Here is a 17723-nt window from a genome sequence, read left to right on the forward strand (position 1 = left end):
GTATTTAACTTCATTTTAAATCAGGGAGGAAAGAAGAAAAGAGGCACTCAAAAGGCATAATAAATATCATTTATCTGGATCCCATGTTTGGTTCTTTTCTCCATCATGTAAAGATTTTACATTTAGAGGTTATGTTAATAAATTACTGTACATGAAAGTGTATAACTGGGACAACAGCAGAGATTAGCTTAGGGAGTAAAATCATGAATGAATGAGTCTGGTTGCCTTTAAATGTTTGAAAAGATGAAAGATGAGCACTGCTTGTTAATGTTTTTTAAAGTTTTATTATGAAAAATTTCAGACATAAAACAGTACAATAATAGCATGAAAGAGTTAGTAGTCAATATTTTGCTATACCTGTTTTAACTGTGCCTGTTTTTCTTCTCAATCTTTTTTAGAATACTAACATTGGTTATTTTAACATTGGGCATGTGATAAAAAGAAAAGATAGTGACCTGGTAAATTAAATGAAAACTTAGACCACAAAAAGCAAACTAAGACTCTCAATTGCAAGCATATGTACGTAACATGAAGGATTGTATGTCAGAGTAGGTATTTGTGTGGACTTTATCTTCTTTATTTTTTTTTTTTTTGAGATTTTATTTATTCATGACACACAGAGAGAGAGAGAGAGGCAGAGACACAGGCAGAGGGAGAAGCAGGCTCTAAGCAAGGAGCCTGACATGGGACTCAATCCCAGGTCTCCAAGATCATACCCAGGCTGAAGGTGACCCTAAACTGCTGGGCCACCGGGGCTGCCCTATCTTCTTTATTAAAGCTTAGTTAGGTAATAATGAGAACAAACTTATACTAGGCTTTTTTTTTTAAAAAGATTTTATTTATTCATCAGAGACACACATACACAGAGGCAGAGACATAGGCAGAGGGAGAAGCAGGCTCCCTGCAGGAACCCTGATGGGGGACTCGATCCCAGGACCCCGGGATTACGACCTGAGCCAAAGGGAAATGCTCAGCCACTGAGCCACCCAGGTTGCCCCTATACTAGGGTTTATAGTTGACAGTCTACAAAGAATGAGAAGCCCAGTTTAACAAGATATGAAATCAAAGTTTTCAATACAGAGCATGCATTCCTTCTGTCACTTATTCAAAGCTGCTGTGTGTTGATGGCAGCAAGGATTCATTTTCCTCATACATCATTTCTTACTGTTGACTCATGCCATTGAGACAAAGGAAAAATGTTAAATACTGGGTGACTCAACCTGTTCTCTCTTCAGTCTCTTCTCTCTTCAGAATGTTCCATCTGTACATTCTGCCCTATTCTGTTGAGAGTAAACTAATATGATAGATCTGTGTGGGGTTTTCTTTGGGGGATGGAAAAGTAAATTTACTTCATAGCATTAAACACTAAAGAGGTGTTCAAAATTTACTTTGTAGATTTGTACTTTCTTTTTAGAAAAATCTTTTCCATTTTATGTTCAACTAGCCTTAATTTAAGTGAAAAAGTGGTAAAGATAGAGAAAAGAGTAGAAATGGCTTATGCTTATGTTCAGTGGCAAGAACCAGTGATAGAATGCAGGTTCCTTGACTCTTATTATTGCTTTTTTCACTTTACCGTTAGAGCGTTTTGAGAACAAATCGGCCTTACAAATAGGTTTAAAAAAAAAAAAAAAAAAAAAAAACCACCAAAACTGGATTCTTGATATTTTGTCATTTGTATGTAATTCTTTCCTCTTAACATCATCATTAAGCACTGCTTGAGTTTTATAACTTTGGTTTTTTTTACATTATGGTTCACTCTGTATTGTATGATTTCATGCATTTTGACAAATGCATTTATATAGATCCACCCTTACAGTATAGTTACATATCTAAAACAGTTTCACCTCTGTTTAAATAAATAAAATAAGATTTTATTTATTCATGAGGGACACAGAGAGAGAGAGAGAGAAAGAGAGAGAGGCAGAAACACAGGCAAAGGGAGCCCGATGCAGGACTCGATCCTGGGACTCCAGGATCACGCCCTGGGCTGAAGGAAGGCACCAAACTGCCGAGCCACCCAGAATCCCTAAAAAATGCTTCTTGCTTTTTGTTCTGTTCATCCCTCTCCCCTGAACAGCAGCCGTGGTCTTTTGAATATTTGTATAGTTTTGCCTTTTCCAAAATATCATATAGTTGGAATCATATAGTGTATGTCCTTTTCAAACTGGCTTCTTTTTCTTAGCAACATTTAAGTCATTTTGTGACTTGATTGCTCTCCCTCATCCCCCCACACCAAATACTCTACTGTATAGATGTACCAGTTTGTTTATCTGTTCATCTATCAAGGACCATCTTGGTTCCTTACAATCTTTGGCAATTATACATAAAGCCACTGTAAACATTCATGGGCGAATTTTCTTGTGGACATAACTTTTCAATTCAGTTAGTGGAAGGAAAAATACTTAGGAGCATGATTGCTAGATCATATGTTAAGAGTTAGCTTTGTAAGAAACCCCCCAAGGTGGCTATAGCACTTTGTATTCCAACAATCTAACGATGAATTCAAGAACCCTTGTTACTCCACATCCTCACAAGTATTTGATGTCATCAGTTTGGTTTGGTTTGAGTTGTATAGCATTGTCTCATTTTAATTTGCAGTGGGTTTTTCTTATCCAGAGTTTTAAAGAATTCTTCGTTTTAGGTAGCATCCTTTATCAGATACATGTTTTACAAATATTCCTCCCAATTTGTGGCCTATCTTATCATTCTCAACATTGTACTTGTACAGAGCAGAGGTCTTTAAATTTTAATGAAGTTCAACTTACAGATTTTTTCTCTCAGGATTGCGTTTTTGGCATTGTATCTAAAAACTCATGATCAAACACAAGGTCACCTAGATTTTCTCCTTTATTTTGGAGGTTGTTGGTTTTATATTTACATTTAGGTCTATGATTCATTTGAAGTTCATTTTTCTGCAAGGTAGAAGGTCTGTCAAGCTTCATTATTTTATTTGTGGATGGATAGTTTTTCTATTACAGCTTATTGAAAAAACTATCTTTATCCATTGAATTGCCTTTGCCCTCTTGTCAGAGGTCAGTTGTCTGTGTATGTGTCTGTACCTGGGCTTTCTGTTCTGTTCCAGTTACCTGTCTGTTCTTTTGCCAATATCACACCATCTTGATTACTGTAGCTTTAGAGAAAGTCTTGAAGTCTCTGACTTTGTTGTTGCTTAGTAGTGTTTGGCTATTTAAAGTCTTTTGCCTCTCCATTTAAACTTTAGAGTCAGTTTTGTTGATATCCATAAAATAAATTTCCAAGGATTTTAATTAAGATTATATTTAAATTTGTAGATCACGTTGGGAAGAACTGAGATCTTAATATAGAGTCTTTCTATTCATGCATGTAGAGTATCTCCCGTTTATTTAGTTCTTCATTGGTTTGTCATATTGATTTTTATCCCTATTTTATTACATTTATGCCTAAGTATTTCTTTTTTCTTTTCATTCTAATGTCCGTGCCATTGGGTTTTAAATTTCACTTTCCCTTGTTTGTTGCTGGGATATAGGACAGTTACTTTTTTATGTTAATCTTAAATTCTGCAGTGTTAACTTTGATGGCTTATTCTAGGAGTTTGTTTTCTTAAACAATCGTATCTTCTGCAAACAAAGACAGTCTTATTTCTTCTCAAGCTCCCCTTAATTTTGACACTGAATATTGTACTGGAATTTTGTAATGAAATCCATGAAACTTAAGGAATGTACAGTCACCATGATATTTTTCCTTGTCAAGCTTGAAAGTTGGCCTTTCCCTCTCCCTAAACATTATTTGTTAAGTTTAAACTGAGCTTGCATATGATTAGCTTGCATATGAAGAGAAAATCCAGAAATTGAAAGAGGCAGATGCCATCAGTTTTGCTTTTGTTTAGGCTGCATTTGTTTCCCTTGTAAGCATGTATTCAAGTTTTAGAAAATAAGAAAAGCAAAAATTAAGTTTTATTAAAAATAATGTTTAATGAAAGAATACTCCATACTTTTTATGAATATCAAGTAATATTTATTTGTTTAAAAGATGCCAGTAACCACAAACTGGACATTTTTGTTTTTAACTTTTTATTTTACTTTTTTTTTATAGCAACCTGAGGGAACTGGCATGATAGACGAAGAGTTCACTGTTGCAAGGCTCTACATTAGCAAAATGAAGTCAGAAGTAAAAACAATGGTAAAACGCTGCAAACAGTTAGAAAGCACACAAACTGAGAGCAACAAAAAAATGGAAGAAAATGAAAAGGAGTTAGCAGCATGCCAGCTTCGTATCTCTCAAGTATGTGTTACAGAACAAAGTTCCTTTGTTGTTTGAATAGCCATGTGTAAATTGTAAAAATTTTAAGGGAAATGACTTTTCTATGTTATTTTGGGTAACAATAAAAAGGTTAGTTGATCTAAAAAAGTTAATTTTCCTACTTTGTCCTATGAGATGAATGAATTTAACTGGGTTATATTTACTTAAAATGTTACATGTAGAAATTTACTTAGAAAGATGACTGATTTGGCTATTAAAAATCTAGATGAATTCTAGGGTAGACAACTGCAGGACCAGTTTTCTGGCTTTGGCAACTGAATGGATGAGGGCATTCACCAAGGTAGGAGTTGTAGTAGAGAAAGAAAGAAACAGAATAGTAAGAATACATCATACTTCAGCCTTCATTACCTTAGTTTTGCAAGTGTTACAAGCTATACAGTGGATTGTTTCATTAATCAAATACTTTATCATTGTAATATTATATATTTAAATATATAGAGAAAACTTGCTTACTTTCAAGTTATCCTTAACAATAAAATTTGTGCATGAGTTTTTTTTGTACTTCATATTAATATGTTTTTCCCAAAAGCATGAAGCCAAAATCAAATCATTGACTGAATACCTTCAAAATGTGGAACAAAAGAAAAGACAGCTAGAGGAATCTGTCGATTCCCTCAGTGAAGAGCTAGTCCAGCTTCGAGCACAAGGTATTAGTTTTTGAATTTTTGAGTTCTACCTATATTAATTCTTTTAGTATAATTGTAGTAAACTTATATTCACACTGATAGAGAATAAGAATATGGATAACTTAGAATGTAAACAAATAATGCATTTTAACGTTGGCTTTGAAACCCACTTTTGAAATTGTGTTTGAATATGGAAGTGGCCAATCTAGGAATTTCCCACAAAGTTATCAGGGGGTGTGTGCATGTGTGTATAAATCTTAACATAGGGGATGTAGAAAGCTATTTCAGTCCCTATCATGCCCTAACCCATCTGTTCCAGAATTAGGCAAAGAAAATAAAGGCAACCATAATAGCAATACAAAGGATATAGCTATATTATTAGTCAACATGAGCTGAGAGTAAGAATTACTATGTAGCATTTAAGTAATTTAAAGTCAAGTACTATTAAGAAACAGATCCCTCATAAAACCTATTTGCTCCTTGGTTTATTGGAAGAACGTTAAGGCTTATTTCTTCTGTTTTTTATTCTCTACCCAAACAGAGAAAGTGCATGAAATGGAAAAGGAGCACTTAAATAAGGTTCAGACTGCAAATGAAGTTAAGGCAAGTTTCATGTAACATTGGCTACTAATGACTTAAGCCCATTATTCTTAATCTTGGTTACTTGACTTAAATCCTTTCCCCCCAATAACTTTAGCAAGCGGTTGAACAGCAGATCCAAAGCCACAGAGAAACACATCAAAAACAAATCAGTAGTTTGAGAGATGAAGTTGAGGCAAAAGAAAAACTTATCACTGATCTTCAAGAGTAAGTATACTTTTTCTTCACTCTTAAGTTATTAGAAGCTAATTCAGAAAGATTGACTATTTAATAAGAAGAAATAATAGATTATTGATGGATAATATATTCTTATTAGACACATGCATTTTTTCATTGAAATTACTATTTTGACTTGAATGTAAAGAATCTTTTCATTTATTAGCAAAACCTCTAAGTTCCAGATGAAATTTTTAAAGTTAATTTCCTTTTTAGAAATTTCTTAACAGAGAAAAACATTACTAGAAATTATGGAGTTTAAAAGGTTGAGATTTTTTTTAAAAGCTTTTATTTTAATTCGAGAATTTTTTATTTTTTAATATTTGCCTTAGTTTTTCTGAAAGACTTTTGCAATTTCCATAACCATATGCATACATAGCCTAGAATTTATAGAAATTGGAGGTCTATAACTAATCATGATTTGAGTAGGAACCAGAGGAGAGTAACAAAAAATGATGACAAATTGTGGTATATGGGTCTTAATACCTTAATGATACAGAATGAGATTCATGGTTTCAAACCAAAGTATGAAAAACACTATATATGACCAGAAGTAGCCAGATCTTCTTCCTTTCTTTTATCCCCTTATGGGGACAGGATAACAAGTCGTCCTCAGTATTTCATAGTGAAATTACAGAATTTAAGGATCTGAAAAAATTTTAATGGTGCCATTCAGAAAATGACATTGATAATATTTTTTTTTCTTTTGTCAGCCAAAACCAGAAAATGATGTTAGAGCAGGAACGTCTGAGAGTAGAGCATGAGAAGTTGAAAGCTACAGATCAGGAAAAGAGCAGAAAACTACATGAACTTACGTGAGTAAATGTTTTAATTCAAGTTTAAAAATAAAAATTAAAGGTGCTTGGGTGGCTTCAGTCAGTTGAATATCTGCCTTCAGCTGAGGTCATGATTCCAGGGTCCTGGGATTGAGCCCCACATTAGGCTTCTTACTCAGCAGGGAGCCTGCTTCTCCCTCTCTCTGTCTCGTGCTGCTGCTTGTGCGTGCATGTGTGCGCACTGTCTCTCTCAAATAAAATCTAAAATAAAAGTAAAAACTGGGATGCCTGGGTGGCTCAGCGGTTTAGCGTCTGCCTTTGGCTCAGGGCGTGATCCTGGAGACCTGGGATCGAATCCCACGTCTGGCTCCCCGCATGGAGCCTGCTTCTCCCTCTGCCTGTGTCTCTGCCTGCCTCTCTCTCTCTCTCTCTCTCTCTCTCTCATATGAATAAATAAATTAAAATAAAAACTAGAGGATTGCAGGCATTGCTCTTGGTTGTATTCAGTAGACGTATTTTTAAGTTTGTATAGGCTGAAGTGTATTTTTCCTAAGTCTTCTGAGTTGATTTAATATATACCTTAAAATTTGCAATATATTGTACTTTAGCAAAAGCAGGATCCTGTATTTTTTACTGATGATTGAGATTCAGATTTCTGTGTATTAACCTGCTTGCTATTTCTGTGCCACCATAATATTTCAAGATTCACTATAAAAATATACTTTAAATGACACTAAGTTATTTAGAAGGTTTTGGGATCTGCCATACAGACTGACCTTTTTGTCACCTTTGATCTCTTGGATAAAAGAACATTATTGTTCCAGCCTTGTCTTTTGAACAGAAACTTTCAACCATTTTACTTTTCCTAACATACTGACAGTTTAGTCAGTACTCAGTTTTCTAGAATCTGAGCAGGTAGAAAACTCATGACTATAACTTTTCACATCGTGAATTTATGAGTTATGATTTAAAAAAAATTTTTTTTTAAGATTTTTAATTTATTCATGAGAGACACAGTCAGAGGGAGAAGCAGGCTCCCCATGGGGATCCTGATGCGGGACTCAGTCCTAGGACCATGGGATTATGCCCTGACCAGAAGACAGATGCTCAAACACTGAGCCACCCAGGGCATCCCATGAGATAGGATTTATAAATTAAACTGCTACTATTAGGATGGTCACATGTCAGGATCAGCTTATAGTTGATTTTATACAAACTCTGTTGAATCTGCTGAATACCAGAGTTCTATTTAGAATAATTTTAATTAAAATACATAAAGTGTTTTAGTCTTCAATAATTTATAATTCTCAGTTAATCAGAATTATTTTGGATAAATAGTAATGTAGTAATGTGTCCTGCTGTATGACATATTCTAAGAACCACTTCTTGTTCTTTGAATTTTGCTACATTTTATTCCATCTCATCCACTGCTATAATAGGAGTTTTTTTCCCTAATAAACTATAGATCTAGAATAAAATTATTAGAATTCAAAATAGATGTATATTCTGTTTAGGGTAATGCAAGATAGACGAGAACAAGCAAGACAAGACTTGAAGGGTTTGGAAGAGACGGTGGTAAGAAAACCTTGAAAATAAATAAGATAGTGGGATGTTGAATGGGTTTCCCCTTGGTTACATTAAATACTTTAAAGACAACGTTTCAAAAACATTGCTGTTCTTATTTAAGGCCAAAGAACTTCAAACTTTACACAACCTGCGGAAGCTCTTTGTTCAGGACCTGGCCACCAGAGTTAAAAAGGTAATAAAATAATACTGAAGGGGTTACTTACATAAATGGTGCTTACTATGTTTAATTGCTTATATCTGTAGTAGAAGTAATTTTACGTTGTCACAATGATTTTTGTGTAGTTAAGGTTAGATTTTTTTTTTTTAATCTTTAAATGTTTTCTTAGTATTTATTGACTTTCTTTTCTTAGAGTGCCGAGATTGATTCTGATGACACTGGAGGCAGTGCTGCTCAAAAGCAGAAGATCTCTTTTCTTGAAAATAACCTTGAACAACTCACTAAAGTGCACAAACAGGTAATAAAGAGTCTATTTTATGGTAGCTGCAACATTGTAAGACAAAAAATTGAGGAATAGCAAGTGTTTGAAGATTTCAGAGGCCTAAGGATTTTTCATACCCTGAGCCGTTCTATTAATTATATAAATAAATCACTAGCAGTTTTTAGGACAGTTAATATTTTAACAACCCTTTTATCAAGAAGTCAATGAAAATGGGTGTTATTATTTATTTCCTAGGATTTCCAATTTGTCAGTTTTTCTCATTTTTTATTCATGGTGATTTTTAAATCTTCAGTAGATAGGACTTTGCAGTTAAAGTACAATCTTTTTTCTTTTGTCATTCATTGCCCCAGAATGTGTATTTGTATGAAATGTATAAAATAATGAGGCAGTTTGTTTTTTTAAAAAATTGTGCTTACTGTGTGGATCTTTGTTTTTGTTGTTTTGCTTTTTTGTGGCTTGATATATGATTTGATTATTTGTAATGTTTCTCAGCATACTCAGTTGTACATCTTTTGTAATTGTAAATACGATGTTTGCACTAGAGTAAAGGGAATTTTAGGCCTTTTTGCTTTCTAGACTTATTTTAACACTTAAAATGATACTTACCAGATTAGTACCTTACTGAAAGAGATCTAACACTGTGTTATAGCTTATTGTCATTGCCTAATGGAGAGACCAAATAATCTTCCCCTAGACCCCCCAAAAATTGAGTGAAATTATATCTTTGTGAGAAACATATATGGATGTATGTACTCTTGCATGTTGCTGCCTAAGTTAAAGTCGTTAAATGGTAACTGTTAATATTAAACATAGTTTTACTTTTTTTACTAAAGAGAAATTATGAAATGTTCATATTTTTTCAAATCATCCTGTTAAAGCTAAAATCCTTATTGTCTTAATGTACCTTTAGTTGGTACGTGATAATGCAGATCTTCGCTGTGAACTTCCTAAGTTGGAAAAGCGACTTAGAGCTACAGCTGAAAGAGTGAAAGCTTTGGAGTCAGCACTGAAGGAAGCCAAAGAAAATGCATCTCGTGATCGCAAACGCTATCAGCAAGAAGTAGATCGTATAAAGGAAGCAGTCAGATCAAAGAATATGGCCAGAAGAGGACATTCTGCACAAATTGGTTAGTAGAATACCTTAAAACCATTTAAACTTTGCTTGGTTTGAATGTTTTTACTTACTTGAAAACAATCTAATTGGTTGATTATGTGTTGTCAAGGTGGTATTTGTCTGTCTTTATTTCTAACTTACCAAAGAGTGGCATTGTTGCGAATAAAGAGCAAAATGAGGAATAGCCACATTTACAGGACAAGAAGATAAGTAAAAACTAAACAAGCATGCAAGAGTGATCAGAAGAGGTGAAACTATAGAGAGAGTATTCTTAAAGACTGACTTGCAAGAAAATAAGTTGCCAGCAGTAATATGACATGCTTCAGAATAAATCATTCATACAGGAATAAGGTTTTTAAGAGAATAGGGATTATATAGGTCCTGGAGAAAAAGATACAACAGAAAAGAGAAGACTTAGTAACAGAAAGGCAAGAAAAACCACATTTGGGAATTCTTGTGTATCAAGAGAAGAGACGTCTCCTAAAATATCACTACAATCATGTGTTAAGATTTATCCTAAAGTCACTTTTTGTTCTTCATGTTAGCTAAACCTATTCGTCCCGGGCAACATCCAGCAGCTTCTCCAACTCATCCAAGTGCAATTCGTGGAGGAGGCGCATTTGTCCAGAATAGCCAGCCAGTAGCAGTTCGAGGTGGAGGAGGCAAACAGGTGTAATCTTTACACATTACCCACAGGTTTGTAGTTTATATCTGGCTTTTGAATCATAGTTCTACATGGAAATGTTCAGCCATTTGAACATTGTTAAATGTTGTTGTTGTTAAATACTACTTTTTTTTGGGATTCTCATATTAATTGGGTTCTTTTTTAATGTATGTGATTATTTAATTTCCATAGTTCTACATGGAAATGTTCAGCCATTTGAACATTGTTAAATGTTGTTGTTGTTAAATACTACTTTTTTTTGGGATTCTCATATTAATTGGGTTCTTTTTTAATGTATGTGATTATTTAATTTCCATAGTTCTACATGGAAATGTTCAGCCATTGGTTGTTAAATACTACTTTTTTTTTTTGGATTCTCATATTGGGTTCTTTTTTAATGTATATGATTATAAAAATAACGTGGCATGATTTCTTTTGGTCTTTTTTCATAGTTCAGATCATACTCTATTTTCAAATTTGTGTTAACATTTGTAAACCTACTGGATTATTTTTCAGAGCTCTTATAGTTAATCTAATAGATATACACCATGGATAATTATTCCCTTTTATTAGACATAGGATTAATGTCAATTTTTTCTCTACTTAATATAAAATGTCTCACATTTCAAATTTCATATATGGAAATTTCAGTTTGGAAAATTTCAAGTGTTCTTTGTGTCCCCTCACCTTTTAGGTTATTTTTAGATTCCCAGAAGTGAAATTACAAGAAAGCATGAACATTTCTAAGGCTCTTGATACATGTTAATACACTGCTCTCCAGAAAGACTAGGACAGATTGCCTCTTAGACTAGGATACTGTCCATTTTTATTGTATCATTGCCAGCAATTAATATTGATTGATAGTTCTTAAGCTTCTGTTTTAATGGTCCAAAATAAGTATCTCTTTGATTTATTAATAAGAACTTGATTTTTTTTTTTCAAATTTTAAGTGAAGATACGGTTACTTATTTTTTTTTAATTTTTATTTATTTATGATAGTCACACACAGAGAGAGAGAGAGAGGCAGAGAGAGAAGCAGGCTCCATGCACCGGGAGCCCGACGTGGGATTCGATCCCGGGTCTCCAGGATTGCGCCCTGTGCCAAAGGCAGGCACTAAACCGCTGCACCACCCAGGGATCCCTGAATTTTTTTTTTTTTTTTTTTTTTCAAAAAACTTACCACAAAGTATGAGATATATATCATCCAGAAATACCACCCAATATATTATGTGTATCTTTCAGGTGCTTTCTTTGCATATTATGATTTTTAAATTAATCTTAAATTATTGAATACTCTAATAATATACTATTTTAGTACATATGTTTCTTTGTAGCCTGCTTTTTAATTTTTATTTTTCTTAAAGATTTATTTATTCATGAGAGACACAGAGAAAGAGGCAGAGACATAGGCAGAGGGAGAAGCAGCAGCCTCCTCACAAGGAGCCCAATGCAGAACTCGATCTCAGATCCCAGGATCAGTCTTTAAGCCAAAAAGGCAGACTCTCAACCACTGAGCCACTCAGACGTCCCTAGCCTGCTTGTATGTTCTGAATATTTTCTTAAGCAGCACAACTAGTTAATTAATAAGCTGCCTAGTATTTCATCATAGAGCAGAAACTCTGGTTTTTGTGGTTTAGAAAAGTCCCAGATACTGTGCTTTGGATACTAAAAATACTAAAATAATTATGATGGTTAACTGTTTCAGACAGATACTAAAGCAAGATGCAAATAAACTGACTTTTTTTTACTTTGACATATTGAGTAAGATTGGCTCTAAGTCTGAGTAGAGAATTAAGCAATATTCTTAAGGAATCACATTTCCCAACAATCTCATGAAATTTTTTGTCCACACAGCATAGGGTTTTAAAAGAGAGTGACATTGTGAAAAGAATACAGACACTGGAGTTCCATCTAAGTTTGAATCCTAACTTTTCTCCCTCCAGCAAGTTACTTTTTTAGTATTTAATTTCTTTCTTGTTTTGACTCCTTTTAAATTAAGCGTGAAAACAAATTATCTATTTATGGTCTAAAACTAATAATTTCTATAAAACAACTTTTTTTCCATAACCACAATAACAGTATTGCACCTGATATTGTAATAATATTTTATCTAATTAGATAATTAGTATTATCTTAACAATACATACTCAGATTTCTCTAATTTTTCCCTCCCAGTCCTTAACAGCTGGTTTACCTAAAACCAGCGTATAATCTGCAACCACTGTTTACATTCTGTTAGATCTCCTAGGTCTCTTTTAATTTAGAAAAATTCCCCTTTTTAATGACATTGACTTACTGAAGAGACTAGGCCAGTTATCTTGAGCATGTGCTTCCTCTGGATGTGTGTTGTGTGGTAGCCTTGTTCCTCTGTTTCCCATATAAGGAAAGCATTTATTAGATGGAGCATATCATTTTTAACAAGACTATCAAAGTAATAGGTGTTTAATCTTGTGTTACATATAGTAGATAGTTTTCCTGCCAATTAGAGATGGCCTCTGTTTTTCCCCATTTGAAGTAATGGCTTGTTGAGCCCCTTTGTTTGTGAAATAAAAGTTACTCTTGAAAATTATACAAGCTAAAATGTTACCTAGGACAGAGCAGGTGTTCAGTAGAGGCAAGCTGTCTTTTCTGGAAGTGTAAGTGAGCAAAGGGATTTTTAAACATAAAAATAGATAAAAGTTTAAACATAAAACAGATAAAAGTTTATTCTTTTGGGGTATTGTCCTCACCTCACATTAGAATTCATGTGTGGGGGCACCTGGATGGCTCATTTGGCTAAGCATCCAATTCTTGATTTCAGCTCATTGTCATGATCTCAGGGTCATGAGATCAAGCCCCACATTAGGCTTCATGCTCAGTACAGAGTCAGATTGAAATTCTTTCTCTCCCTCTCCTACTCCCTCCACTTTACTTGTGTGTGCGCTCTCTCTTTCTCTCTCTCTCTCTCTGAAATAAAATCTAAAAAAGGGGGGGGGAATTCATGTGTAAACTTTGAACTCCTATCTCATTTGCAGAGAGGATAGATCAGGGCCTTTTGTTAAATATAACTAAGTTGTAGCATTTCACTGATCCCAGTGTAGTGACAGCTGTTCAGCACATGAGGGAGATAGCTAACCTAGCCAGACTAGGTTTTTAAGACTTGAAGTAATTAACTATAAAAGTATAATTAATTACAGGTTTGTTTCATTGCTGATCCAAAGGATAGTGGTTTTTAGTTTTTAAAGCCTTACATCAGTCAATCTTAAACCATGATTGAGGAGTATATAAGCCTCATTAGTTATAAGTTGTTGGAAAATTAAATAATATGTAGAGAAACTTTTAAATTATTTTTTAATTATCAAGCAAAACATTTTCAAAACACTGGGTTTGTTTCTGGGAAAGATGAAAATGTATGAATAATATTGATTCTTTTAGAACCCAGTTTTATATGACTGGTCTTCTGGCTTGCATAATACCTTGACAAGTTGAGTTTTCCTAAACACATAGCTAAATAGTTTAATACAAGGTTGCCCCTGGGTAACAAGGGCTGGAATTGTTTATTTCACTGTTACTTTTCTTACTACATGTACCTCTTATTTATACTATCCCTCTCCCCCTCCCCCACCCCGACTTTTGTTTTTTACAGCTATCAGGATATAACATTGCTAGATCATGGTCTTTGGCTTAAGAATGTCACTGACTGTTGACTTTCATTTTATTAACCGTCTTTTTTTTTTTTTTTTTTTAAACAAAATGTAGGGATGCCTGGGTGGCTGAGCAGTTGAGCGTCTGCCTTTGGCTCAGGCCGTGATCCTGGAGACTTGGGATGGAGTCCCATGTCGGGCTCCCTGCAGGGAGCCTGCTTCTCCCTCTGCCTGTGTCTCTGCCTCTCTCTCTCTCTCTCTCTCTCTCTGGGTCTCATAAATGAATAAAATCTTAAAAAGAAAAAAAAGAAAAGAAAAGAAAAATGTAATTCCTACATAGGCTCACTCATAACTCTCTTGGGGAGAATAAAAACAAAGGACTGACGTTTTAAGCATTATACTGTTCATAACTATACTCAGAAGCTAAATATAAGGAAAAGGGATCAAATCATTTAATATTGTCATCTTTTTAATTTGAGAGAAGTGGCTTAAGCTATTGGCTAAAATGTCTCTAAATATATTGGTATATTTGTTTCATTCTCATGATTATTTCAAACCAGTTTTGTATAAAAATATTTTCTCTGTTTCACCTATTTTTCAGGCGTTGAAAATAATTGAAGTATGAAGAGGATGTAATATCAAGCAGAGTCATTCAGTGACTATAACCTCTACCCCCTTGAGAATTGTAGAATTATAACTTTTTTTAAATGTATAAATTATACCTGGCCTGTACAGCCGTTTCCTACCCACTCTTCTTGTAAACTCTGCTGCTTCCAAACACAACTAGAGTGCAATTTTGGCGTCTTAGGAGGGGGGAAAATGACAGTTTACAACTGTGGTCCTATTTATTACACAGTTTGTCTTTCGTGTCTTAAATTTAGTCTTCACTGTGCCAAGCTAACTGTACCATATAGGATTGTGCTTTTTGTACTTTTTGTCTGTTTGTGTTTATTTTTTTTAATCTCAGTTTAAGTTACCTAGCTGCTACTGCATGTTTTTCTTTTCTTAGTAAAATGTCTTCCTTACTTTAGAGAAAATGGAACATTTAGATTAAATCTCTTAAATTTCACCACTTACAACACTACATGCCCACAAATATATCAGGTCAGTACTGTACTTTAAAAATCCCTTGAAATGATTTCAGAGTTAAAATTATTTGTATTGTGTCTAAAGTTTGCTTCTGAAAACTACTGTTTGAGCACTGAAACCTTAAAACTGCATAACGAGGCGTTTGAGACTGAGCACGGCTACTTAATTTTCTTCATGAAATGCCTGTTGCCGAATTATCTTGAATAGAAATATTTTATAATGTCACAAGCAAATCTGTCTAAGAAAGGGTTTGGAGAAGGACTTCCATTTCTCTTCCCAATTCTATAATCAAAATGGTGTGATGGAATGAAAATACTCTGCTTCATCCTGGTGAGCCTGTTAATTAATATAAGAGTTGGACAGATGTTTGTCATCTTAATATGGTGAAATGAATTAAGATACTACAGCATTAAACAGCATTTATATTGTTAGTACTGTATTGGTTGATTTAAATTGATAGCCTATGGAAATTGAGAAAAGTGTGCAAGAACTTAACAGTGAACTTAAGAATCTATAGGTGAATTTTGGTCTGAAATCCCTGAGGTGTTTTTAACCTGCTACACTAAGTCATACACTATAATTTATGCTTGTTTAGTCTAGAAATAGCAAATTGCAAGTCACTGATTAATTATCTTCAAAGAAATTTTGTTGGCTATACCCATAATTTTGTGATTCGTACTAGGTGTACCTGTTTTTGCCACTACTTCCTCAGCTGATTAAATGACGTCAAAAGTTTATTTTTGAAAGCTCTAAACGTAATAGGGAGATAGATTTCAATATTTGCTTTATCTGTGTGTGGGGTGACTGCACCTATATGAGCAGAAATTTGCAGAGAATGATGATTTAAGGTGATTCAGTAGAGAAAGTTGGAAAGTTCTGTGTTAGGATCTGGCTGGCAGAATTAACTTTTTGAAAAAGTTTTATACACAGATATTTGTATTAAATTTGGAGCCATAGTCAGAAGACTCAGATCATAATTGGCTTATTTTTCTATTTAACTATTGTAATTTCCACTTTTATAATAGTTTTGATTTAAAAGATAAATTTATTTATTTATTTTTTTAACAGTCAAAAATCCTTGCTGTTGCAGTCTGCGACCTTTAAAATGATTGTGTTGCTTTTAGGATTGGTCAAAAAGAAACACTCCAGAAATTGAGATGAAACCTTGGTATGCAGCAAGATTGAAGTAATACAGTTAACTTAAAAAAAATTAAAAAAGTGCTATAGCCTATTTATGGGGATAGTTTTCTAAATGGAGAAATACTGGGCTGCATTCACATAGACATTTATATTTTGTTTTCAAAAGAAAGCTTGCTTCTTTGGCAGTATTCTTAAATGAAGCAGAATTTTTTTTCTCTTATCTGAATATGGTAGTTTCATTGTTGTAAGATGTATCACGGGTATTGGTGCTGTGTAACAAACAAATGTAATTAGCATGTGGTTCAGAATACACATTGTTAGGGTTTTTTAAATATCAAAATGGTTCTTTTCTATTTATAATTTCAAACTTTCACAAGTGTACAGAGAATTTCATAAATTAGTTTTCAGTGGACTGCTCTTTTTGCTATGGTAGGTCATTAAACACAGCATTTACTCTTAGAAATGAAAATTTCTGATCATCTAGAACATTGATGCTTATTTCAATTTGCAGTCTTTTTTTTTTTTTGACTATTAACGTTCCTCTGAATGGTATTGATAAATGGTTCAGAAGAGAAACTCAGTGAAATAAAAGTAATATTTATTCATGGTGATCAATTAAATTATTTGCCTAACTTAAGCAAGCTACTGTTCATAACTTTTCCATTTGACATGATGTGACAGAAAAGAATCTGAGTATACCTGTGGAATATGTTGGTTTATTTCCAGTGCTTGAAGATACACTTAAAGCTAATTGGTTTGGGAAGACGCCATATAATTTTTAAGTTAACCTGCATGCTGTAAATGTGTTTCATGTTTAAATAAAGTGGAAAAATTTTTTGAAATGTAATAACTTTCTTAAAACTTATTTGATGAAGTATTAGGTTGATTTTATATGACTAAATGGCCTCTTGTCTTGCAGATAGTGACTTAATAAGTTGTTATATTCATGTGTATTTTGTTTCCTGATGTATTGCTTATTCTTTGGACAGTGGGTATTAAATATGTAGGCTGAAAATTAAGAGCCAGAAATGAATCCTCTGTCTCACCTACATTATTTTAGTGTAGCCTCCCTGCTACACGATTCTGTTCACCTGAGCTTGATTGTTACTCACCTTTATAAGAAGTGTTTGTTTTTCAATACTTACTCAGTGGTCCTGAATGGTCATTCAGGCCTAGCTGGAGAAAACTAAAGAAAGATTGTTCATGAATTCTAGTGGTGATTTGGCTTTTTGTTGGGGCAGGGCGGGAGGGTAATCTTAAATTCTTAATTATAGAAATGTTTAATCATATATAAAAGTATGTGGTAAAGTACCTACCACTCCATTTCAACAATTAATCAGCTCGTGGCTAATATTGTTTGATCTATAACCCCACTTATGTGTCCCCTTCCCCCATTATTTTGAAGCAATCCTATGCATTTTATTCATAAGTATTTCAGCATATATATTAAAATACATGGTCCTTAAAACATAACATTATAAAAAAAAAACGTACCATCGCACCAAAAAAATTCAACGTTTATAAACTGAATCAAGATCCAGTTAAAATC

The 17723-nt window shown here is 33.7% G+C and overlaps 1 protein-coding gene across 1 annotated transcript in view; it reads left to right on the forward strand.

Moving 5' to 3' along the window:
• Nucleotides 1-17382, forward strand: part of KIF5B (kinesin family member 5B) — a 44765-nt gene extending 27383 nt beyond the window's left edge. Inside the window, exons 16-26 of the mRNA XM_055334520.1 lie at nt 4072-4260; nt 4829-4946; nt 5467-5528; nt 5623-5732; nt 6455-6556; nt 8032-8092; nt 8205-8276; nt 8455-8559; nt 9455-9671; nt 10204-10354; nt 14547-17382. Coding sequence (XP_055190495.1) covers nt 4072-4260; nt 4829-4946; nt 5467-5528; nt 5623-5732; nt 6455-6556; nt 8032-8092; nt 8205-8276; nt 8455-8559; nt 9455-9671; nt 10204-10334 — 1167 coding nt within the window. The 3' untranslated portion in view covers nt 10335-10354; nt 14547-17382. The remainder of the gene's footprint in view (nt 1-4071; nt 4261-4828; nt 4947-5466; nt 5529-5622; nt 5733-6454; nt 6557-8031; nt 8093-8204; nt 8277-8454; nt 8560-9454; nt 9672-10203; nt 10355-14546) is intronic.
• Nucleotides 17383-17723: the final 341 nt, after the last annotated feature.

The sequence above is a fragment of the Nyctereutes procyonoides genome, unplaced genomic scaffold, assembly GCF_905146905.1.
Source record: "Nyctereutes procyonoides isolate TBG_1078 unplaced genomic scaffold, NYPRO_anot_genome, whole genome shotgun sequence".
Lineage (NCBI taxonomy): Eukaryota > Metazoa > Chordata > Mammalia > Carnivora > Canidae > Nyctereutes > Nyctereutes procyonoides.